The 24,597-nt window shown below is 47.8% G+C and overlaps 1 protein-coding gene across 5 annotated transcripts in view; it reads left to right on the top strand.

Annotated features, from left to right (window-relative positions):
- The window catches only part of DOCK11 (dedicator of cytokinesis 11), a 130,622-nt gene that overhangs the window by 61,650 nt on the left and 44,375 nt on the right, over positions 1 to 24,597 (top strand). For 2 of the 5 annotated variants that reach the window (XM_084639104.1, XM_084639108.1), the window contains exons 12-31: positions 120 to 335; positions 1,206 to 1,340; positions 1,883 to 1,965; positions 4,162 to 4,284; positions 4,458 to 4,534; positions 5,082 to 5,266; positions 5,357 to 5,422; positions 5,866 to 5,958; positions 6,364 to 6,487; positions 7,511 to 7,632; positions 8,326 to 8,412; positions 10,065 to 10,154; positions 12,524 to 12,642; positions 15,758 to 15,827; positions 15,915 to 16,040; positions 16,753 to 16,824; positions 17,246 to 17,392; positions 19,331 to 19,414; positions 19,906 to 20,017; positions 23,641 to 23,819. In XM_084639104.1, the coding sequence (XP_084495230.1) occupies positions 120 to 335; positions 1,206 to 1,340; positions 1,883 to 1,965; positions 4,162 to 4,284; positions 4,458 to 4,534; positions 5,082 to 5,266; positions 5,357 to 5,422; positions 5,866 to 5,958; positions 6,364 to 6,487; positions 7,511 to 7,632; positions 8,326 to 8,412; positions 10,065 to 10,154; positions 12,524 to 12,642; positions 15,758 to 15,827; positions 15,915 to 16,040; positions 16,753 to 16,824; positions 17,246 to 17,392; positions 19,331 to 19,414; positions 19,906 to 20,017; positions 23,641 to 23,819 (2,310 nt within the window). The remainder of the gene's footprint in view (positions 1 to 119; positions 336 to 1,205; positions 1,341 to 1,882; positions 1,966 to 4,161; positions 4,285 to 4,457; positions 4,535 to 5,081; positions 5,267 to 5,356; positions 5,423 to 5,865; positions 5,959 to 6,363; positions 6,488 to 7,510; positions 7,633 to 8,325; positions 8,413 to 10,064; positions 10,155 to 12,523; positions 12,643 to 15,757; positions 15,828 to 15,914; positions 16,041 to 16,752; positions 16,825 to 17,245; positions 17,393 to 19,330; positions 19,415 to 19,905; positions 20,018 to 23,640; positions 23,820 to 24,597) is intronic. The other 3 variants (XM_084639107.1, XM_084639106.1, XM_084639105.1) reach the window with 3 other exon arrangements.

Raw genomic sequence — 24,597 nt, 5'->3', positions numbered from 1 at the left:
CCTAAGAGTTGAACCGAGACTCAAAGAAACAGAGGTCACACTTGTGTATCTGGCAATGAATTTCACGTACACCTAGATGTACCAGGCTTTTTAACAAGAACATTCATTCAAATTCCCAGGTCGAGCCTTTCTTCATCAGCCTGGCATTATTTGACGTAAAAAACAATTGCAAGATCTCAGCTGACTTCCATGTCGACTTGAATCCTCCCTCGGTCCGTGAAATGCTCCTGGACAGCTCCACCCAAGCAACTGCCGACAGTCACCCCAAGGGGACTTCGACCAATGAGCACCTCATTCACGGAATTCCCGAATCTCACCTTCGCTATATAAAGCAGGTGAGGAACTGACTTCCTGTTTTCTTTCCTTGTTGTCATGGTATATGCAAGGAAAAAGCTTTGATGATGTTGCAACTCTTCAGAAAATGTACAGTACATGATTGATTATGTGGAGTGCTGTAGCATCTAGGGGCCTTTGTCATGGACCAGGAGCCCACTGTGATAGGTGCTGTACAGAAACAGCACAAAAAGATGGTCCGTGCTCCGAAGAGCACAGTCCCAATTATCCAGCCCTCGCTCACCCATGACCCTCTGTCACCTGAATGATCACTGAGAAAACATGCAAACAAAAGTCGTAGACATTTTTCCCGATTTTTATCAACATTTTGAAATTCAAATAATGTCACCCACTCTGCCTGAAATGTAGCCACCTGGGATTTGCGAAGGAGCCAGTGAAAGTGCCTGGAAGCTGCGCATCTCCCTCCCTTTGACTCTCCCAGTCCATAATTCAAGCATACGCTGTAGCTTTTCTTTGAGGGGGAGGGAGGTTTCATTATTGAATCCCCTCCACCCAGCTCCGCAGTCTGCTGGGAACCCAAACGGTTCTGACTGTTACCACGCTTGGGGCGCATAGAAAGAGCTGATGAGCCATTTAACCTTCCAAGTCCCACAGCTAGCACCAATTCTGAGAAGTACCGAGTGCTTGCACCATCCCAGTGGCCTCTCAGGCTTTGGCCCGGCTCAGACCGTGACAACCTGCTGGAACCGGGCACATGGCCCCAGTGCCATGTCAGTAATGGACATGTGCCATGAATCTGCAAAGTGCCAAAGCAGGGAAGCTACCAGGCTCCATTCTGATTGGAGCCAGAGGAAAGCGCGGCCGTGGGAGGAGTAATTGCCTCTAACTCTCTGCTGTTCGTTCACTTTCAGGGAGTTTTCTCCGTGGCAAACCCCCATGCGGAGATATTTCTTGTTGCCCGTGTGGAGAAAGTGTTGCAAGGCAGCATTACACACTGTGTGGACCCATACATCAAGAACTCCGACCCGGGGAAGGTACCGGATAAGGTTATGTATGGCAAGGTCTCCCAAAGGGCACTGCAGGCCACTCCTCTGATAACCTGGAGCTGGCTAGTCTCCACGGGCTTCTGATACTCTGAGAAGCATGAAAATACAGAGGGAATTGTTGTTTCTCGTCCTTTCTGGCAAACCTTGGGTTCTTCCTGCGCCATTAAGGTGACCGCTGCTCTTGGCATTTCTGGCCTCACTCTGGGCGCTGGCGTCATAGCTGATGTCCGCTCGGCTCTCAGAACAGAGCTTGGCTGTTCAGAAACATGCGGTAGATTTTTAAGATGAGTTTAATTATTTCCCCAGCACGCTAGAACGGTGCGGGGCCTGATGCCGCATTGGCCTAAGTTGGGTGTGGAACTGCTATGCACAGGAGAGACTCGGCCCTGCTCACAACCAGCGGCCTCAGGTTGCTCCTGCAGGTGGGAAGAGCTGTTTTTAATGAAAATGGTTCCTTCCCCACAGCTGTCGCGCTTTAATTCTTGTCCTATGAAGGTGTGACCCCACTGTCACCTTGTTGATCCTTTCTCTTGTTTTTCCAGACTGCCCAGAAGGTTCATAAGTTGGCTAAGCAGGTGTGTAGTCGGCTTGGGCAGTACAGGATGCCCTTTGCTTGGGCTGCCAGGTCAGTTGTCCTGAAATCCTCACGTGTCCTTCTGAAGTTGTTGTTGTCTGGTTGTTTGTAAATCAGGCCACATGGTGATGGGTTAAGGGCCAAACTCCTCAAGACAGGGAGGCTGCACAAGTGTAACTGAGGGCAGAATTTGGCCCTACGTATTGTCTTTCTGAGCCAGCATTTCAATTGGCTGGAGTCCTAGATCTAGAGCGAGATTATAAAATAAACAAAAGTTCTGGGGAGGGCTATAAATAGAGCTGGTCGAAATGTGGAACTTCCGTTTTGTGGGAAATGTTGACGTTTTGAAATTTTGTTTTTGTTCCATGTGGGAACAAAAACATTTGAAATTTCCCAGGCAAATGGAATTCCCATAAAATTTCTGATTTGGAAAATGTTCATTTTGGAATTCTGAAATTCCATTTTGAATTTTGTTTTCACTTTTATGTGTAATATTTTTATGTTCTTTCATTCCATGAGAGTAATAGTAGGGCCAGACTGTTCACTGGAACACAAACAGGAGACACTTTGATCTGGAGAAGGAAATGTTTCAATCACTGCGATGTAGTATCTGCCTTACTGATTTTAAAAATAAAATAGAATATTTCAGCTCTTAGATTAGGTCACATTGTGCACCACTACTGCTGACATGGCAAGAAATAATGTGAAAATATTTTTTTTTAAAATGAAAACCATAAAGTAAAATAAAATCTGAAACAAAACTTCCCCCAAAATGAAAATTTCAAAACAGAAAAAATGCATTTTCCTTCCCCCAGGAATTTTCATGACAAGCAACACATTTGTTGAGGTGTCTGGATTTCAACAGCAATGGCATTTTTCACCAAAACCATGTGGGTGAAAAATTTCCAACCAGTTGTAGCTATAGAATCATAGAATATCAGGGTTGGAAGGGACCCCAGAGGTTCATCTAGTCCAACCCCCTGCTCGAAGCAGGACCAATTCCCAGTTAAATCATCCCAGCCAGGGCTTTGTCAAGCCTGACCTTAAAAACCTCTAAGGAAGGAGATTCCACCACCTCCCTAGGTAACGCATTCCAGTGTTTCACCACCCTCTTAGTGAAAAAGTTTTTCCTAATATCCAACCTAAACCTCCCCCACTGCAACTTGAGACCATTACTCCTCGTTCTGTCATCTGCTACCATTGAGAACAGTCTAGAGCCATCCTCCTCTATAAACCCTCCTGCTTCAGGTGTGAGCTGACCTCTGCCTACTGTGGTCAGGAGGGAACTTCCTTGGGGACAGGTTATCCTGTAACTGCTAGTGCCAAGGTCTTGCACCTGCCTGTGAAGCAGCTAGTACAGGACACTGTCAGCCTCAGGACAGGATGGTCCATTGGTCTGATCCTGTCTGGTAGCCCCTGTAGTTCTTTTTCAAAGAAAGGACTGAAGGGACTGCATGCATGTTCTCTCTGCTTCAGTGACTCTGCCCAGGAGACAAGGGCTGCAGGACTGGACCTTTAGTTAGTGGGTTTTTTGGGGTGGAGGTTAACTCGTTCAGTCTGGAATTCTGGAAATTCCCAAGAGATGCCACCTAGCTGCAGCTCCTCCCTTTGTTTCCACTTAATTAGTATTCTCTTGGATGACTGAAGAAAGACCGTGATCTGTTCCCCCGAATATTCTTTCGTTAAGGGTAAACATATACCGAGCCAAGCTGGCCCTTAGTGCAGCACCCTTGAAGACACTGATGTAAATTCATCCCACTGTCTCCTATTCCTACCACTAGGTTGCTGTTTGGTCCTAAACCAAGATGGTGATGACTCTTGAATGTCAGCGTGGGCTGTGGCTTGGTACATACATGTCGGTTCCTGAGCAGAGTTTTCATATTGCAAGGACATGCTGAAGAGCTTCCATAGGATGCTGTTCATTCCTTTGCGGAGAGCTAGCACAGACCCTACACACCACCAGTGTGCTGGTTAGAGTATTTGTGTTGCATAGCCCTTGTGTGTGTTGCCTGCACAGGAGTGAATCTCACCCTTTGAGCTTGTCCCCAAGCCCGCTGAAGTCAATGACAAGATTCCCCCGACACAGATGGGCTGTGGGTCAGTTCCTGCTCCATACACTGTTAATAGCAGGGCAGAGCACAGCACTTGGGAGCTGCAGAAGCTGAGTGTGTCACAGACTGGTGTGTGTAGCCACACAGCTGCCTGATACTAATGCTCGGGAAATGTGTCCACTTTTGTTTTTTGCAGGCCAGTTTTCAAAGACTCTCAAGGTACTCTGGATCTTGACGGGAAATTCTCTCCTCTCTATAAACAAGACAGTGGCAAACTCTCTAGCGAGGATCTGCTGAAGCTGCTGGCAGAGTTTAGGAAGTGAGTGTAAGGAACTGGTGTAGCGACTGTGTGGGCATTTGAATATTCTTTAAAATAGTATGTGTGGATGCGAGAGTGTTTCTAAACCACCGGTAGAGATCAAATATTTGGGGCTAATTTGTTCATGCTTGAATTTTCAAGATTGGTGAGTTTGTTCTTGCTTTCTAATACAGGCCAGAGAAGACAAAACTCCAGGTTATCCCAGGCCACTTAAATGTCACTATCGAGTGCATCCCTCTGGAATTCTCAAGTAAGAAACACAAATCAGAAAGTAAATATTGACTGTGCTAACCATACCGCTAACATTTATAGCGCGCTTCTCTAGAATATGGCTGAGGAATATCTAGAATTTACAGTGTTAGATAATGAGCAACTCACATAGTGAAACTGATATTTTAAAAAGAATAGGAGGACTAGTGGCACCTTAGAGCCTAACCAATTTATTTGAGCATAAGCTTTCGTGAGCTACAGCTCACTGGAGCTTAACAGCAAAGGTTTCTCTTAAGGAACACATCCATGTACTTTCGTTTTCAAGCTTTAGGAAATCGGCAGCTCTGGCTGCACTAGTCTAATGATCCTTTGAAGGGGTGGCTGTCCAGTGACTGACAGGAGAAGTTGGCCCAGTAGCATGGAACAGGCTCTACCTTGGGGCATGTACCCATGGCTCTCTGACTGCAGTGAGAGCCCTGGATGTGATGGCAAAGGCAGAGTGTCAAATGTGCAGTGGCATGTTGCATTTGCTGTCTTTCCCATGTTTGTCAGACACCTGCTTATCTCAACTTCTCCTTCCTCTTTAGATTGTGTTACTGCCTCTTACATCCCTATAAAGCCTTTTGAAAAGGGCCATGAGAACATCACCGTTGAGGTGGAGGAGTTTGTCCCAGACGTGGCGAAATACCGTTATCCCTTCACTATTTACAAAAATCGTCTCTACGTGTACCCCTTGCATTTAAAATATGACAGCCAGAAAACATTTGCAAAGGTGAGTCACGTGGAACACGGGCCGTACAGACGCTCACCACGTCTCCGATCTAAAACTTGTAGCTTACTCTCCCATTCTTCTTCAATCCAGGCAAGGAATATCGTGGTCTGCATGGAATTCAAGGACTCAGATGAAGCTGATGCCCAAGCTTTGAAGGTTGGGTCATAATCCATTTTTGAAACCGTAAACAAATGTATATAGAATTGGGCACTTTGTTGGGTTAATATGGCGTAGTACTGAGTGTCTCCATAAGAACCCAAGAATGGCCATACTGGGTCAGACCAAAGGTCCATCTAGCCCAGTATTCTGTCTGCCAACAGTGGCCAATGCCAGGTGTTTCAGAGGAAATGAACAGAACAGGGAATCCTCAAGTGACCCATCCCCTGACACCCATTCCCAGTTTCTGGCAAACCATCCCTGCCCATCCTGGCTAATAGCCATTGATGGACCTATCCTCCAGTCAAATGGTCTTTCCAAGATGGAAAAGAGCATCTAGAAAAATGTCAGTATTTTCTGTTTCCAATGTATTTCATTATTCTGGTTGGCAAAATTGAGTGACAGCTGCCTTTGATCCAACATGTCACTTGCCTTCATTCCAGTGTATCTATGGCAAGCCTGGAGGACCCGTCCTGACAGCAAATGCCTATGCCATCGTGTTGCATCATAACCAAAGTCCAGAATTCTACGATGAGGTAAAAACTCAACTCTAGAACAGCTGCGGGAAGTAGTAGTCTTTCATGGGTTTCCCAAAGCCATAGAGAACTTCAGCACCTCTTTCTATACAACTGGATATGGAACGGGGGGGAAATGAGCATCGGCCCATCTGCTCAGTGATTTTCAGTTTTTAATGTCAGTTTGTTTGCTGGTCTCTTGCTTTCCTAGTATGTGGTGTTATTACTGTAAGGTTATGGTCACAATGTACAAGTAATACACAGTTGTGATGAAACTGTTACACGGTCGAGTTCAAAGGTGTGCAGAAATATCTGCAACACAATGTGTGATTCTGAAAATGACAGTAAAACTTCAGTAAATAAGAGAGCTTACAGTATAACTTGACAATTATAAATCCAGTATTATCTGTCATGGTATCATTTTAGATTAAAATTGAGCTTCCAATTCATCTCCATCAAAAGCATCATTTGCTCTTCACCTTCTATCATGTCAGCTGTGAAATTAACACCAAGGCATCAATGAAAAAACAGGACTCCATTGAAACTCCAGGTATGTTTTCTCCTTAAGTTATAGCCCTTAAAATCTAAAACTCAGCGATGGGAATAAATGTAAAGAGCTGAATAAAAAGAAAACACTGTTTGTAATTTAAGGTACTAGTCTGTTTTCATCTTCTTATGAACAAATGAATCATGTAACCCCCTACTACAAGAAGCAACACAATGGATTAGTGGCTACTAAAATACAAAGTACTGCCTCCATCATAGAATCATAGAATATCAGGGTTGGAAGGGACCTCAGGAGGTCATCTAGTCCAACCCCCTGCTCAAAGCAGGACCAATCCCCAATTAAATCATCCCAGCCAGGGCTTTGTCAAGCCTGACCTTAAAAACTTCTAAGGAAGGAGTTTCTACCACCTCCCTAGGTAACGCATTCCAGTGTTTCACCACCCTCCTTGTGAAAAAGTTTTTCCTAATATCCAACCTAAACCTCCCCCACTGCAACCTGAGACCATTACTCCTTGTCCTGTCATCTTCTACCACTGAGAATAGTCTAGAACCATCCTCTTTGGAACCACCTCTCAGGTAGTTGAAAGCAGCTATCAAATACCCCCTCATTCTTCTCCTGCAAACTCTTCTGCATATTCTTACCTTTACTTGCATGAGAAGTCCCACTGACTGCAATGGGACTACCCATGGGAGTAAAGTGGCAGGCTGGTGCAGGATCAGGGCGTATGTGTAACTTTGAGGTCCTATTGATCTGGGCATCTGTGCCTGCAGTCCTCCCTCAGGCAATGCTCGCTGGGGGAAGTTCACATTGTGAATTAAACCAGCACAAAGGCTATTTGCCATGCAGCCCCACTGAGGGTCGCAGTTGGTGTCACGTGAATTTCAGCCGCTGACTCTGCGGAAGGGATTTTGTCAGAGTAAGGCGGGTGGAGGACAGTTCCCAGTCGCTGGGTTAGCTTCCCTGGGCGGGTGAGTCTGGGCCACGGCTCCCGAGTCTCATGAGAAACTGGGCTGAATGCACACCTGTGTGGGTACATTAACCCTTGCTCATTAACTCTTTTCGCAGTGGGATTTGCCTGGCTCCCTTTGCTGAAGGATGGTCGAATTATCACCTTTGAGCAGCATTTACCCGTTTCAGCCAATCTTCCACCTGGCTACCTGAGCCCTGGGGACATGGAGTCGCGCAGGGTAGGAAGAGCTTTTAAAATACGCTTAAACGTAGAGAGAAGAAAGCTACGTCTGGTACCATTTCAAGCCTTGGGTTTGCATTTGCCCCACAGATCATCTTGAGCCATGCCTGTCCACCCAGAAAGTCCTGCCCCAACTTCACCCACCATCAGTAGGCTGCAAAAGACCCCTAATGCACCATGGTGTTACTGCCTGGGCCTTAGACAAGTACAGGCTTTGTAGGGGACTCCGTGTGCTACGTCCGTCTCTCTTCCTGGTCCTTTATTCCATGCTCACCATGTGAGTCCCAGTGTGTCTCCCCTGGTGCAGTGTGGTGCGTGGTACCTGGCTCGTGGGCACATGTATTATGTGGATTCAGTGGCTGATGAAGTGCCGCAGGCCACGTTCCCTGCTGCAGGCTGGGAACAGAGTGGCTGTAGGGTGCACTCTGGGTTGAAGGACGACTCCATTCTCCTGTGCCAGGCAAAGCCCTTCTCGCCAGACCTTGTGCAGGCAGTGAACCTTTAAATGCGGGGCTGAATAAAGAGCCGGCTGCATAAAGCCTTGTTCTCATCTGCAAATGTCTGCAACCAAGTAGCTGAATATTTTCTGGTTTCAGCGTAGCAGCCGTGTTAGTCTGTGTTCACAAAAAGAAAAGGAGGACTTGTGGCACCTTAGAGACTAACCAATTTATTTGTTATTTCCTGTTCGTAGCAGCCGAGCGTTGATGTTAAATGGGTCGATGGAGCAAAGCCACTGTTGAAGATCAAAATCCACTTGGAATCAACCATTTACACCCAGGTAAGCGCACCGTCTCATTCCTCGCCAGGAGCATAGTGGTAGCAAGACCTTGTAACGATGAGCTTGGAGGGAGCGTTGGAATAAAATGATTTGAACTACGCTGTTGCTGCTGGGTTTAGGGTATTAAGAAAGGGATCAGAGCTCTGCAGCATAGAACTGGGAGAGTCTATGTAATAGCAGGTTACAGCTTGTTTCCTCTTCTCTCCCTTCTTCTGGACTGGGAGCGTAAGGAGCAGTCAGAGCTGAGAGAGAGCCGCAAGACGTGCTGGTATTCCCTTTGCTGGTCACGCTACAACCCACAGGCGCTATGGAAGCCTGAGTCGCTGAGCTGGTTGGAAAATGCATTTTTCCTATAGGCAATTTTGTCTTTTCATCCCCAAAAGAAAAGTTTTGGGGTCTTGACCAAGTGTCACACTTCGCCCCAGACAGCACTTTCCGCAACAACCTTCGTTGAGTCACAAGCCCCTTTTCTCGTAGGAAATATGGAAAATTGTTCACCTGACCCTCCTGAGTAGGTCAAACTCGTGATGACAGGTTCCATATCCCCAGCGCCTGACCCTGACCCTGAGATCATCGCTGTGACTGTGCGAGTGTCAAGGGAGCTGCACTGTGTGTGCAGCAATGCTGCGGCGTTGTGGGCCATATTCAAGGCCGTGTCGACACTAGGGGGACTCTAGCCCCAGAGCTGTGCCAGCATAACCCTATAGTGTAGACGCGGACCACAGCCTTGGAAGGGGTTTTCCATCGGTGTGGAACTCCACCTCCCTGCTGAGTGACAGCAACGTGCTTCCATCGACTGAGCTGTGTCTACACCGGACGATAGGACAGCAGAGCTTAGGTGCTCAGAGGTGGGGATTTTTCACACCCCTGAGTGCCGGAGCTAGGCCAGGCTGAGATTTGTAAGTGTAGACCTGGCCTTGGTGTGCAGCTGGCTCATTTTCGCTGGGGCTTTTTATGCCTTCTGTGATGTTTAAGCGTGCTTTTCGCTCTTACCTGTGTGGTACTGTGGGTAGCAACAGCACAAGCCCACGTACGCTGCACCCTTCGTACAAACTGTGCCCCCAAACCTTTTCAGAGGTAAATACCCCACTAATAAACTGTAAGATCAGAGGGAGAGAGAAAGGAAGGGACATAGGCAGGGGAGAAAGGAGGGGATCCGTGAGGCAGGCGGACACAGCGAGGCTGTTTCAAATATTAGGAGCTAGGAGGAGAAAGCTTTTGCCCCACCAGTGCTGGGACTAAGAAGGGGCAGGAGGAGGCTGATGCTGAGCAGACTGTGTGGGGAGGGGCTAGCCAGAAAGACACAATTGTGATGCAGATTGGTGCAAGCCTACTGAGGCCGCTGTTTTGCGCTAATGCTGAGAAGAACAGGGAGCCAGAGGAGTCGTTTGAAGAGGGTGGCTATGTGGCCATGCTTCTGTGTGCATCTGAAAAGGCAGGGAGCAGGGCTCTGCATGGGCTGGGCTCTAGGGAACTGGGATGCAGTTGAAGAGGACCTGGCAGGGCTGAGATCAGGCTACGCCACGCGCCGGGCACTGCTGCAGAGGCGGATAGAGGTAGGTTTGCAGATCTGGGGAACGTGGGGTAGGAAAGACTGACCATGGTTGAGGCTTAGTAATTGAATTTTGTATGTTTTTTCATCTCTCTTTCAGGACTTGCACCTGCATAAATTCTTCCAGTGCTGCCAGCTGGTGCAGGCAGGAGCTCAAGAAGTGCCAGGAGAGCTTGTTAAATATCTGAAGGTGAGCAGTGTCTTTCCCTGACCTTTTTTACAGTCCATTGGGGGATACCCAGAGGGCTTTTCAAGTCACTCAGTCACAACTAAGTATTCCACGTGGAGTATGCACATGGGGCTTTAAAGGCTCCTGTGGGACAGTAATAGAGTTACTGATCTCAATAATGCTTTCTAGTATGTGCATCTGTAACTCTGGAGACCTGTGAGTCAGCAGCCCCATGCCGAGAAAGTAAGTGGCTTATCACCGGAGTTAAAAGTCTGGTATACGTACGCTCATCAGTATTAGTCCCTAGTCACTAGAACGCATGACGCAATGCTTCTGCGTTATCTGCGCCGTACATGCGGGCGGCGGGCGTAGCTTCAGTAGCCACTTCATGTTGTGTTAAAATTAAATATCAAGAAGCTAAAGAGAGACCGTTCACCAAACGCAATGGCGCACTATGTTACAGACCAGTCCAGTCCTTCCCTGATGTCAGGGAAGCCCCCCCCCCTTTTCTGATGTCATTTCCTCCTCTGCCCTATCTCTTTGTACTGCAAACGCCTCAATGCAGGGACCCACGAGCTGTGAAGTGCCATGCGTCTCCTGGCACAGCACAGATAATTGGTTCTGCTCAGATGTCTGGCACACACTGCAGCAGGGTCTGTTTTGAGGGAACGGCGGAGCCCCTGTGAGAAAGGACCCTCCTCTCCGCACCCATTAGGGTCTGACCCAGCTCCCACTGATGTTGACAAGAGTTTTCCATTGACAGCATTGGAAATTGGGTCAGACCCTCAAAAACTAGAATGAGGCCAGGGTCACTGTCCTTGTGAGATCCTGAGCAGCGCATGTTAAAATACAACGCCCTCCTTCACCCGAGTTAATGTGCCCCGGGTTCTGCTCTTTCAGAAGTGTGCTCTCCTCTCTGCCTGCGTGATTCGCTCAGAAATGCTCGCCGCTGTTTTCACGTTCATTCTGATTTTTATGAGGGTGTGAACGTAGAGGCATTTGTGCAGCTTCCGGGCGCCCTCTAGTGGTAAAAGTCCAAATAGTGCCCATTCATACCAGCAGTTTCCCGTAAACGTGGGAGTAATTCTCTCGACTGGCAGATGTCACAGGCACATAAGGCATAGAATGTTTCCTGGTATCGCAGGTGGGTTTGCTACATTGAACCTAGTTGGCATCAATGATTTCCCAAAGGTGTAATGATCGTTTATATTACACCTGTAATCTCAAGCTACTGTAGGTACTGAAGAGGCCCTTGGATTAGCGTCGTCTCTTATTTTCAGAAATTTATAACCTGTGTACACCTTTTTTTTTTTTTTGCCAGCGTGAAATTTGGCCCCTGTGGCCAATAGCTCAGAATTGAATTTTAGTTTTAAAGGAACCCCAATCCTGATGCAAGTGAGTGATCCCACTGAAATCGGAAGGTGGGTTGTAGGATCAGGCCCAAGTTTTTATAAACAGTAACTTCTGAACAGAACAAAAACTTTCTGTACACCCCTTCTGATAGCTTTATGATAAGAACTTGTCTTCAAGTGTGATTCAATAGCAAAGAGGTAGATCATTTAGCGTTAAAAATCATTGGATCTATGTCATAGATCTAAATATTGGTTTAAGGAATAAAAATAATCACACTTTTAATAATAATGGCGAGCACTTAAATAGTAGTTTCCATGTTCAAAACACTTTACAAACATAATCTAATGAAGCCTCAACCCCCTGAGATAGGCCTCTTTCACAGATGGGGAAACTGAGACAGAGATGTTGTCACATTGTCAAGGCTGTAGAGGGAGTCCATGTCTGAGGCAGAGCTTAGCACCTCTGAAAATGAGGCCACTTTTATTTAGGTCCCTAAATATGGACTTGGGCCTGGGGAATGGCTGAGTGACGTCAGTGAGTTCATATTTAAACTCACAGGGTCAAACTTTCGAAAGCTCCTAAGTCCCATGTTCAAAAGTGGGCACTTGGGAGCCTGAGTACCCTTGCACATCAGTGGGAGTTAGGCACCAAAGTGCCGGAGTTGCTTTTGAAAGTTTTCCCCTAATCACAAAAAGAGAGTTGGGATCAAAACTTCAGCTTTAACCGTTTGGATATATGGGGCCCTTCGGAGCGAGCACGTGACTTCTTGTAAAGGCAGCTGAGTTGCTCCAAGACCGCGCTCAAGCTGTCCGGGCACAACTGAGGGTTGTATTTATGAGCCCTGGAAATGATTTACATTTGCTGGTGTGAGCAGCTGGCTGGGTAATTCCAACCTCTCCTTCCTTCTTTCCAACTGGGAAGAGGCCTGGCCTTTATTAATGCCTACACTGGTGCTAAAGATTCTGTGCAAAGTAAACAGAGAGCAACATCTGTAACATATCAGGCTAATAGCCATGTGTTTTGAACCTTTATTCTAGTGTTTGCACGCCATGGAAAGCCAAGTGATGATACAGTTTCTACCGGTAATTCTTACGCAACTGTTCAGAGTCCTCACAAATGTGAGCCAGGAGGATGAAGTAGCTGTCAACTGCACCATGTAAGAGTCTGCTAACCAGTGCTGCTTTCTTCCATTATAAATATGAGGCTGTAATTCAGACTTTTCCAAAGGAATTCTGACATTCCATCATCAAAAAAAGAAAAAACTTAGCATTCCCGCAACTCACATTTCTCTTAAAGGTCTTACTGACCTCCACAAAACAGAGCGGGAAGTCAGCTTGCTTTAGCAAAAGATCTTGCCTTTATTTAAAAGTATTTGGAGATGAAGTCAGAGATCAGGGGAATTTGATTCTCCCTCTTTTGTTATTTTACTTCTTGGCTTCAAAACTTTATTTTTGGAGGGCCAGGCTCTTTCTGAGCTGTGCAGGGTAGGATTTGCTCTTGTGAGTGGTCCTGTTTGGGGCAGGCGTAAATGTTACTCAACATGAGTAAAGCTTGCAGAATCTGACCCTAATTGTCTTGAGGATCCTGACATTGTTTGAGTGAGACTAGAGTCACTTGTCTACTCTGAGCTGTCACTTCCCACCAGGTCCTAGAGCCTGAATTAGAATCAGTTCGACTCTAATATTATTAAGAATCACTTTCACAGCACTGCTTGTTATGGGCTGGGACATGGGCGGTGAGGCCTCGAGGTCTGAGCAGGATGTCAGAGCCGGAAGAGCAGGGACAGGTACCCCGAGCTGGACAGGGAAGCAGGAACAAGGCAGGGAAGCAGGCAAGACTGGAAGGCAGGTCCAATGTAGCAGGAAGCCAGGAGCTCACCACTTGCACAGCCAACTTCCTGTGCCTCTTTCTGGCTGAAATAGTGCAGCTGGGCCAATCGGTGGGTCAGGCGCTCCTTCAGTCAGGACTCCTGTGGACGGTGCCCCTCGTGGGGCTAGGATTACATTAGCCGCTTAGCCCACCCTGTGCTAGTAAGCTGCTGGATGGCTGTTGGGATATGAAGGCTGCCCGGCGACCCAGGGGCCCCAGGTTCAAGATTTAATTGGGGACTGGTCCTGCTTTTGAGCAGGGGGTTGGACTAGATGACCTCCTGAGGTCCCTTCCAACCCTGATATTCTATGATTCTATGACCCATGGATCCTCGTGCTGAACGTGCATGGTGCTGCATGGCCATGTATAAAGTCTCATTCCCCTTAATACACAGCTTATGGTTAAGATGCAGGGGTGGCAGGTTTGTATAACATTGGCGGTGCGGGTCCGAGTCCTGCTACCCCACTCCCCTGCCTAAGGCTCTGGGAGGGAGTTTGGGTGCGGGCTTTGGGCTGGGGCAGGGGGTTGGGGTATGGGAGAGGGTGCAGGGGGCAGGCTCTGGACTGGGGCAAGGGGTTGGGGTGCAGGAGGAGTTGCAGGGGGCAGGCTCTGGGAGGGAGTTTGGTTGTGGGGTCTGGCCTGGCGCAGGGGTTTGGGGTGCAGGGGGCAGGCTCTGGGAGGGAGTTTGGTTGTGGGGTCTGGCCTGGCGCAGGGGTTTGGGGTGCAGGGGGCGGGCTCTGGGAGGGAGTTTGGTTGTGGGGTCTGGCCTGGTGCGGGGGTTTGGGGTGCAGGGGGCACGCTCTGGGAGGGAGTTTGGTTGTGGGGTCTGGTCTGGTGCGGGGGTTTGGGGTGCAGGGGGCAGGCTCTGGGAGGGAGTTTGGTTGTGGGGTCTGGCCTGGCGCAGGGGTTTGGGGTGCAGGGGGCGGGCTCTGGGAGGGAGTTTGGTTGTGGGGTCTGGCCTGGTGCGGGGGTTTGGGGTGCAGGGGGCGGGCTCTGGGAGGGAGTTTGGTTGTGGGGTCTGACCTGGCGCAGGGGTTTGGGGTGCGGGGGCGGGCTCTGGGAGGGAGTTTGGTTGTGGGGTCTGGCCTGGCGCAGGGGTGTAGGAGCTGGAAGAGGGGTGCAGTGCTTACCTTGGGCAGCTCCCGAAAGCAACCCACACCCCCCACTGACAGCAGCTCGTAGGCCAGGGGCCGGAAGGGTCTCCAGGTGCCGCTGCCCACAGGCACTGCTCCTGCAGGTCCCACTGGCCACAGCTCAGGGCGGGGGCAGCATGTGGAGATGCCCCCCCAGGGGCTACAAGGACATGCCGGCTGCTTCCAGAAGTGGAGCGGGCGGGCAGGACGGTGCCCTTGCCCCGTTGCGCTGCTGGTGATGGCAGTGGGGGCCCTTTTAAATCGCCCGGGGGCGGCAGGAGAGACCCAGCTCTGAACTTCGGTGGAGTCGGGCCCCCATGCTGGCATATTGGTGTAGTGCGGGCACCATGGGCCCATACATCTCGCCGCCCCTGTGCAGAAGAGTCATTCAGGAGGAAAGGGTTTGGAGAGGTTACTGGGGAGTGGAGCCATGGAGTGTTCCTGGCAGAAGGGTCTGGAGGAGAAGACTCAGTGCGAAGAGGAATGCGGGTGGACGTTGCTCAGCTGGCCCCTTCCAATGACTCTGCTGGGTTGATTTCAATTTTGAGAAAAAATAGGTTCCCAGGGCCAGTGGGAAGGTTCCACAGGTTTTAAATCTCCAGTGAAAACTAGCTTGTGTTGGAATTTGAAAATCCCTTTGCAGTGTTTGCAAGCCCCAGTCTGGGCGAGGGGGTGAAAGCCAGAGGGCAGCTGGCTGGGCTGCAGGTCTCTCTTGCCCCAGCTGAGAGAGACGCAGAGAGGAAACCCCAGGCCTAGCAGTGAATAGTAAAGTTGCTTTTTAAAACAGCTTTTGCTCCTGGTGATCTAAGGCCCAGTCAAAATGCAGGTAAACCAAGTGGTGTGTTAAACATCTCTGGGGCCTGGTTCACTTGTGACACCGCTGCCTCTCTGCTGCAGCGCCTTGTGACTTACACCAGTCAGAGAGCAGAATCAGGCCCATAAAGTTTCGCCAAACGCTGCAGGCTTGCACACATTGGGAGTAGAGGGCAGGGTGGCCTCTGGCATGCCCTAGCCCCCTCTCTCTCACCCCCACTGGAGTTTGAGGGCATTCCGTCGGGCTAGAATGTCTCTGGGATGAACCTCCTCCTGCCAAAGGGCTCAGACTCAGGAGATGTGTCTGATCACACCAGCCGCAGGGCCTCTGGCTGCTAGGCTACTGTTGTAGTCGGATGAAGCCCGAATGCTCTCTGTTCGCCAGCTGGATGAGCTAAGCCTTGCACATCACCGAGTGCTCTGTAGTGAGCAGAACCCTATGGTTTGTTTTTGTAGGGTTCTTCTCCACATCGTGTCCAAGTGCCATGAGGAAGGTCTAGATCATTACTTACGGTCCTTCATAAAGGTCAGTCAGGACCATGCTCTGGTCTGGTAAATTCCTCACTGCGAGAAAGCACCTCACTGGCCTGACGATGTCCCTGTTCCTTTGTAGTATGGCTTCCGTGCAGAGAGACCCAGTGCCTCACATGTGAAGACGACCCATGAAATCCTGGCCATCGCAATGGCCACAGTGCTCAAGCAGTCAGCAGATTTTCTAGCCATCAATAAGCTGCTCAAGGTAAAGGGGTAGCTGGCCATTTACTATAAACTGTCGGAGAAGAAAGGGGGAAAGGTCAGGGGCTCCATGTTACAAAGCCGCTTCTGCCCTCTCAAACCCATCCACAGGATCAGAGCCTCAGTGTGCCCGGGCGAGCCTTTGTAATCTGTTCCCAGGCCCCCCTCCTAGCAGACACTGATCCCTGCTCTCCCTGCTGGAGGGACAGCTGTGACTGTGATTCCTAGTATGATGCACCTTGTGGATTTCTCCGTGTGCAAGTGTACTCGTTCAGCTGACGTACAATCTCGCTCCTTTCCAGACTCCACTCAGGGGGAGTGTTCCTTACAGTGCTGATTTTGCATTCCCCGGGAGACCCCACATTTCTGCCTCCTGTAGCCTAGGAACACTGCCCTTTCTGTGCTCTCCCTCTGTCCATGCGTAACGTTCTTTGGACCCAGTCACGCGCTGCCTTACCCCCCATTCCAGCCCCGGTGGCATCAGCTGGCCCTTCCTATGTGCCTTTGCAACTTCAACACAGCCCCTGCTCCTCCAAGTGGATCTTCTCCAGGCAGACCCTTGCACCTGAGGGAGACCCGTTGATTTCAGGGATGCGCTTGGTTTAAACGGTCATTCGTATTACTCCTCCAGTCATTACAGTCCTGCATTTTCTGATTCAGACCAATGCGCTCGATCTTACTGGGAGATTGAACTGACCTCCATTTCTTTGTTCTAGTACTCCTGGTTTTTCTTTGAAGCGCTGGCAAAGTCGATGGCAATGTACCTGTTAGAGGAAAACAAAATCAAGGTAAGCGTGACTGCCCATGACCCGTACGAGAGATGTCACAAGGCAATATTCATTCAGACAGCTACTTTGCAAACTTGATCTTCAAAAAAAAAAAAGTGTAAATCTTTCTAAACAAACCAGAAAACTCCCAGCCAGATTCTTTTTTCTTCTCTCTCCTCACTTCCCCTCCATTGTAACTTTATGTCGCTGTAAACATTTGTGGTCTTTTTCTTATGGTCAGTGCAGCACAGACCTCCTGTACTTGAGCTAAAGGAGTAGCTCTGTTAGTTGGTAGCAGTAGTAGGCTATTCTCCTGTAGTGTCCCCGCCACATTATTTTCTGGTGTGTAGCTCAACATTTCTTTCTGTGAGTGATTAAAGGGAGCTTGCACAGTGACGCCTCTCAGACCTGATTGTGCACTGTGGTTTGTGTTTGGTTTCAGCTTCCCAGAGCCCAGCGGTTTCCTGAATCCTACCATCGGGTTTTACAGTCGCTGCTTCTTGCCCTAATTCCCCACGTGACTATTCGCTACAGTGAAATCCCCGAGGAGTCAAGGAGTGTCAGCTTTAGCTTGGCCAACTTCCTGAAGGTCAGTCATTTCCTGCTCTCTCCCAGGCTAAATAAATAAAAGACAGCTAGCACTGAACAGGCTGTGAATTCACAAGCCAGGCAAACATGGCTTGGCTGCGTCATCCTTGCAGGTCCAGTGACTCCGGCTCTTTCTGTCATGGTTAGCTTTTGTTGCAGGTAAGAAGCAATGAGGACTCTCCACTTTTAATATGGGGCCTGCCATCATACCTAGCAGCTGTGCCAAAGCTTTGATTAAAATGAGTGCGCGCACATTTAATTTATTTGAGCAGAAGCTTTCGTGAGCTACAGCTCACTTCATTGGATGCATGCAGTGGAAAATACAGTGGGGAGATTTTATATACACAGAGAACATGGAAACAGTGGGTGTTACTGTTATACCAATAAAATAAAAACCAGCAGGATCTTATTAAAGGGGAAAAGGCAAAATACCACATTTATTGTGAATACAGAAAGAATCATAGTAAGCAGTTAGTTATAGCTATAACATTCCATTCAATCTCATATTTATTCACACATTCATTCATACAAACACACACACACAGGTTCTGCAAGATTGTTATCATAGTTACCAGCCTTAGAGTTGCTTGTGCCAAGCCACTGGCCAGGTGGCCTGGACATGAGGAGGGAGCAGGGCCTCGTCAGATGCTCATCTGATGCTCCTGGAAGTTGGTTTGCAGAATCAGACCCCAAAGTTCTCACTTTCTAGAGTCCATTGTTATAGGAGTTTCTTCCTATGCCAGTCTGTGGGAATTGCTTCATCATGCTGTTGCTGAATCAGTCAGCAGATGGCACATTCCTGACGACTCCGTGCTGCCAGATGTTATCTTGTTCTTTGGTTCTCCCATCCTTGAGAATGTTGGGTGGATTCCAGTCTGCCCTCCGGGGGTCCTCTGGTTATTTCCACTTGACGCCTTCTTCGGCTGATGGACACTGGATTCTTAGGCTGGCACCTCCCTGATCATTCAGTTATTATCTACACCAAGTATCCATCCACATACGTCCTCTATCTCTGTTTTAATCACAAAGCGAGATGAATACAACAAAAGGGCGGGGAGTCTCTGGGTGCTGTTTCTATTGTTGTATTCATCTCGCTTTGTTAACAATTGTGATTAAAATAGAGATAGAGGATGTATGTGGATGGATGCTTGGTGTGGATAATAACTGAATGAGTATTGCTTTGAGTCTCTCTCTGTGTGAGTAGTTGTTGTTACAAAGAATTGCTTTGAGAACAGACTCTGTCTTAGAATGTACTGACACAATTAGCAGCTTGCAAGTTTCACACACGGAGGGAGAGAAACAGCACCAAAAACCAAGAGAGCTCTTAATCAGTAATATCCTGGAATTTAAATTTAAACTATGGGGAATCAAACTCATTTGTGATTTTAATACAGAACTACTTTAATATGATCCAACATTACCATACACACCGTAACGAGAGTGATCAGGTAAGGTGAGCTATTACCAGCAGGAGAGGAAAAAAAACCTTTTGTAGTAGTAATCAAGGCGGGCCATTTCCAGCAGTTGACCCATTGTTTCATGTTCTCTGTTTATATAAAATCTCCCCACTGTATTTTCCACTGAATGCATCTGATGAAGTGAGCCGTAGCTCACGAAAGCTTATGTTCAAATAAATTTGTTAGTCTCTAAAGTGCCACAAGTCCTCCTGTTCTTTTTGCGAATACAGACTAACACGGCTGCTACTCTGAAACCTGTCACACATTTAATGTTTCTCTTGCCCCTTCAAGGCTGAAGTGAGATCATCCAGTACATTTCAGAGAAAAAAGTTTATAGATCACATGGGACTTGAGTAGCCCTGCAGAAGGACTTGACTCTTGGCAGGACTCTTGGTGAATTGACTCTTGGGGTGTAGAGAAGATTTAGGATGGTGACGTTCTTTTCTAATGATTGCTGACATGCTTCACTGTGCTTTCTGCAGCGCTGCTTGACATTTATGGACAGAGGGTTTATTTTTAACTTGATAAATGACTATGTTTCTGGATTTGGCCGCAAAGACCCTAAGGTGAGCGTTGGATTTATTGTGATCGCGTGTTGGGGGTGGGGCGTTATTTGTCAGCATCAACCAGAGCTTTGCGGTAATTATTTTGCACTGTAATTGGCTGCCATATGGACACAATTGCTGCAATATCAGCTAAGTGTAGAGGTGTCTCCAAGAGCACCAATACTGTTCTAAATTTTCAAACAACCTGAGAGAATTGGAGCAACCAAACTCCAGAGACGCTAGGGAGTATCAGGCCCAGGGTAGCAAGAGAGGGTATGGGAGACAAAGAGCAGGGTAGCAGAGGACAGGCGGTCACAGTGGCTTATAATGACTGGAGAGACAAAGGAAGCAGGATATAAACCAGCCCTAATCGGTTACTGATACTATGGAGACCAAGCTGGTATCATGCAAACCCTGTCCCTGCCCTAACTCCGCAAGCGGTAAACAAGAAGTACATTGAATGCCAACTAGCAGTGAGCTAATCCAACTAAAATCTTATGTCTTTTATCCAGATACTGGTTGAATTCAAGTTTGAATTTCTGCAAACAATTTGCAATCACGAGCATTACATTCCTTTAAATTTACCGATGATCTTTGCCAAACCAAAACTTCAGAGAGTTCAAGGTACGTCCTTTTCATATTGAATTGGTTAGAGAGCCCTAATTTATCAGCCTTGATGGGTTCCCTTGGTGACATTTGGTGTTAATTTTCTGTAATGCCCTCGGTGAGCCCCATTTTAATTCTTATGTTTCTGTGTGACTGGGCCCACATAACTACAGACACACTGTTGGTCAACACGTTCTGTATTTCCTACATCTAAATAAACCCATAGAGCTGCCCTAGAGAAATTCTCTCTGTTTTCTGAACAGGGTTCAGTAACTATATTGAATATAGTGTAGCTAACTGCCCTTTCCCACAACCTCCGAACTCTGTCCCCAAGGAGGATGGCTGTTCCCATCGTGGGGGGCACTAGCCTGTTACACGGGAGACCTGGTTTAATGCCCTACTGGCTCAATGGGTGACCAGGTCTCTCTACCTCGGGGTATATCTATACTTGGGGGGGTGGGGAATCAAACCTGCGGTGGCAAGTCTCAAAGCTCAGGTCTACAGACTCGGGCTCACAGGGCTGGTGCTAGGGCACTAAAAACAGCTGTGTAAACATTCCTGCTCAGGCTCCGAGCCCTACCCCCATTTCTGGGCTTCAGAACCAGAGCCGGAATGGCTGCATGGCTATTGTTAGCGCTGTCATTTGAGCCCCGCAAGCCCAAGTCTGCAGGCTCTGAGACTCGCTATCATGGGATTTTCTGCAGCGTAGATGTCTCCTCGGTTCCCCACCTGTCCCATGGAGATAACAGCACTGCCCTACCGCCGAGGGAGCTCCAAGACTAACTGCCTTCAGTTGGAGCGCTTGGGGACAGATCAGCATCTTCCTGTCTGTTTTCTCGCATTACTTACCTCTCTGAGCGGCCCAGCCCAGACTAATCTCTGTCACACTCGCATAAAGCTGGCCTTTTGTCTGTCTGGCCCAGTGTAACAGCATGCACTGCTGGAAGTGGCTGGGAAAGAGAGGAGATGTGACACACTGGGATGTCTGCTGACTGCTTACGGTTAACACAATAGGACAGGGATGCTCTGACTTGGTTAACATACATCTCTGTACTTGCAGCATTCAGACTGAAAAATGAAAAGCCACTAAGCTCCCGCCCTGTAGTTCACTGCCGCCAGTGTCTGCCATGATATTCTATTCTATGATTCAGGTTATTTTCCTTCCTTTTAAAAAAACATGCATATGTTAATAAGTGTGAATCGGTTCACCACAGTCACCAGGATCTGGCTGACGTGAGAAAGTGGCACAGCCCCCTCCTCAAATGTGCACATGATAGAAGTGGCATTAACATGTGCCCATTCTGCCTGCCCTTGCAGAGGTGCATACAGGGGCGTGTCCGTGGTGAAGTGGGCCTGTCTGTAGGTGGAGTTCATGGAGTATGGAATTGTCTGAACCAAGGGAAGAACCCTTCACACCACCCCTTTAGTATGGTGTTCGCACTAGAGAAAGACTAGTTTGCATAGGGCTGGGAACAGGGGATGTGGTGTCTGCTGACATGTCGCATGCAGACCATGCCCACTTTGGGTCATTCTCCGTTATCTCTCAGAGGCATCTCAGAGCAGTTTGTCTGTGGCTTCGCAGGGTAGGGATAATAAGAAGTCAGTTTTCACATCTCCTCCCTCCCCATGTAGGTTTCCTGAAAGACATCTGTGTTTCATCAGAATTTGGCATTGCTGTTGTAATCAGAACTAACACTGGCCAGTTTCTGCAGGTCGCTGTCAGCCAGCTAAACAATAGATTAGTAGAAACAGAAGTTACAATGTATGAAGAAGTGGGTTTTTTATCCACGAAAGCTTATGCCCAAATAAATCTGTTAGCCTTTAAGGTGCCACCGGACTCCTCGTTGTTAATGTGCGAACAGTGTGTAACAACACCATCAAGACTGTCCCCTGCCCAAGGCTGAGGGCAGGATTACTTAATACTGTTCAGTTTTGCTGTATTTTTATTTGTTCCTTTTCTTTTTACATATTAGTTAGATTTTTTTTCATTTGCTGTGGAACGGTTCACTTCAGTAGGTAGGTTCGACTGGGATCATTGAATCATCTAATGTCAAATTAAATACACAGCTTCAAATCAACGCGCTTGCTTGCACGCAGCTAACTGAAATAACCATGGTGTGTGCTAGACGCAGACTTTTACTAAAACAACTAACAATCGATGCTAGAGAGTTTCTCCAGCTTGCTTTCTGTTTTCTCCTAATCAAGAATTCACAGTTCAGTTAACGGTGTATTGGATGATATGGAGCAGCAGAATTTAAAATACCGATTGTTTCTGTAATCAGCATGATACAGTTGTTGGAAAACCTAGGCTGGGATTTTCAAAGCTGTCTAGACACCCCAGGCCCAACCAGGTGTATCAGGGGAGCCTTCCACACTTGCGGGAGTGTCCAAAAGGCATCTGAGCCAAGAACAAGGTGGCTGTCCACTCTGGGGAAAGGCCACACAAGTTGTGTCATGTCCACCAGACTGGGAGCTTGCGGGATATTCCAACTCTGTGTGTGCGAGCATTAGAGGAGAGCACAACAAGAGCTGGCCATGGTGAAGTTAAACCACCCGAAGCAGTGGAAGTCTGGGCTGCATTGCTCCTTGGTGGCCGAGCTGCAGAGGCAGTGTGTTGGGAACAGCAAAAGATGTCTGCTGGCGGAGGTGAAGCCATCGCAGCTTCTGGCAAGCAGGGCATTAAACCCCCTGCCCGGTTAGCTCCCCAGGCCCTCGGGGGCATATTGAAAAGCCTGGTGTTCTAAACCAGCAGCAAGGACAGGGGGTGGGCGGGGAAGATACGTCCTCAAGAGCCTCCCGTATGTTCTAGGTCTTCCTGCAGCTTGATCTTCTACAGGAGTCGCAAGAAGCTGTCTCTTGTATATTGGGACTCCGGAGTCTTTTAACCCTTTCCTTTGCTGTCTGACCAGGGCTGAAGGAGACGGTACTGCCATTGTGGATGCAAAATAAACCAGCGCCCGGACTCAGTGTGCAGATTCCTTCCCAAGCCACTGCGCCGAGTGGCCTATTGTAACTAGGCAGCACGGCTATGAAGTGTCCCATTCCCCCACCCATTAGCCATCGCCCGCAGAGTGTAGCACTCACTCCAGGGCTTGAGCTTCTCTCTTGCTTGTTAGTTCTCAGTAGCATAAACAGCCCCCGAAAGAGGCTGTGTCATGACGATAACCCCTCAAGTGGGCTAGTCCCCAAGTGCTAAGTATCTCTGGGTCTTAGCAAATCTCTTCCATCCCTGTTCTCTGTGATTCTAGGACTTCCGTAAAACTCTGCTGACCCTAGAGAGGTAAATTTAATAAGGCTGTCTGAGGACCTTTAGGGCCGGCGCTGCCAAAACATGGTCATGAAAGAGAGAAGCCAATATCAATGTTTAATCTAAACAGGAGGAGCTAGTGGGTGTCTGTGACCTTTAATGTGGTTGAAGTCGGTGGGCAAAACCTGTGGTTAGTTCAGTCTTAATCAGAATGTTGCTCCATTGAATAATGGTTACAAAAGTTCCAGGGCTGTTCATAGTCCCTGAATCACGCCAACCTAGAATGCTTTACAGAGAGGGCGGCATCTGTGTTACGAATATATCATGATTGTGTTTTCTTTCTCTAAAACAAAATATTGCGAGCACTGCTCAGTGTTTTGCTGTTTTGTTGCAGACGTAAATCTTGAATACAATTTAACCGATGAGTATTGCAGGCATCACTTCTTGGTGGGGATGCTGCTGAGGGAAACGGCTCTTGCTCTGCAGGATAATTATGAGATCAGATTTACAGCCATCACTGTGTTAAAGAATCTGTTAATAAAGCATGCGTTTGACAATAGATACCAGCACAAGGTAAGGCATGACTATTTTGATGATTCAGTGTGTCTTGGGGTGCGATGCAAAGACACACAACAAACTTTTGGTTTTGCAGAGTTCATTAGTATTTTATTACTTTTTAAAGACCCATTCGGAATAATTGACAGGAGCTTTACTGTGTTGTGGGGAAAGTTTAAGATGGAAATAGCTTAATCTTCAGTTAGTTATTCCCATTGGTTTTAGCCATATTGAGCATTAAGGTGATAAGGCCTTGATTCAACAAGGTACTTAAGCATGTGATTAGCCATGGGCTACCTAAAGTTAAGCATGTGCTTTACTGGACTAGGATTTAACTTAACATCCTCGTATTAAATATGCAGTAATATGAGGAGAGAACCAATCTCTATTACTCTAAGATAGCTTGATGTTTTTCTAACTAGTCGATCTCACACTAAGATAAAAGGATTTGGGTGAGGTTTGGTTTCAGATGCCTACATTGTGTTCATGATGCCTTTCTTACTCCAGTGGTTTTATGGTAAAACATTTTTAAACGTTGGAACTATCTTCCCCATGACTTTCCTGTCACTGATTTCTCAAATGCAGGATTTCTGCCAGCGTAACTCCTCTCTCTTTCGGGAGAATTAGATAGTCAGCATTTGGTATCAGGTTTGTTTTGCTTCTCACTGATCTCTGTTGACTTCTGTAGTTTAGAAACTCTTAGCTGCAGTGCTCAGTGGTTGTCAAATCATGTTGTAATAATCATTGAGATTAAGGAAAAGATCCCTGTCCCTTCTCAGTGCAAGATAAGGGAACA

The sequence above is a fragment of the Lepidochelys olivacea genome (assembly GCF_965140295.1).
Source record: "Lepidochelys olivacea isolate rLepOli2 genome assembly, chromosome: 9".
Taxonomy (NCBI): domain Eukaryota; kingdom Metazoa; phylum Chordata; order Testudines; family Cheloniidae; genus Lepidochelys; species Lepidochelys olivacea.
This window is presented reverse-complemented; position numbering and strand designations above follow the sequence as displayed.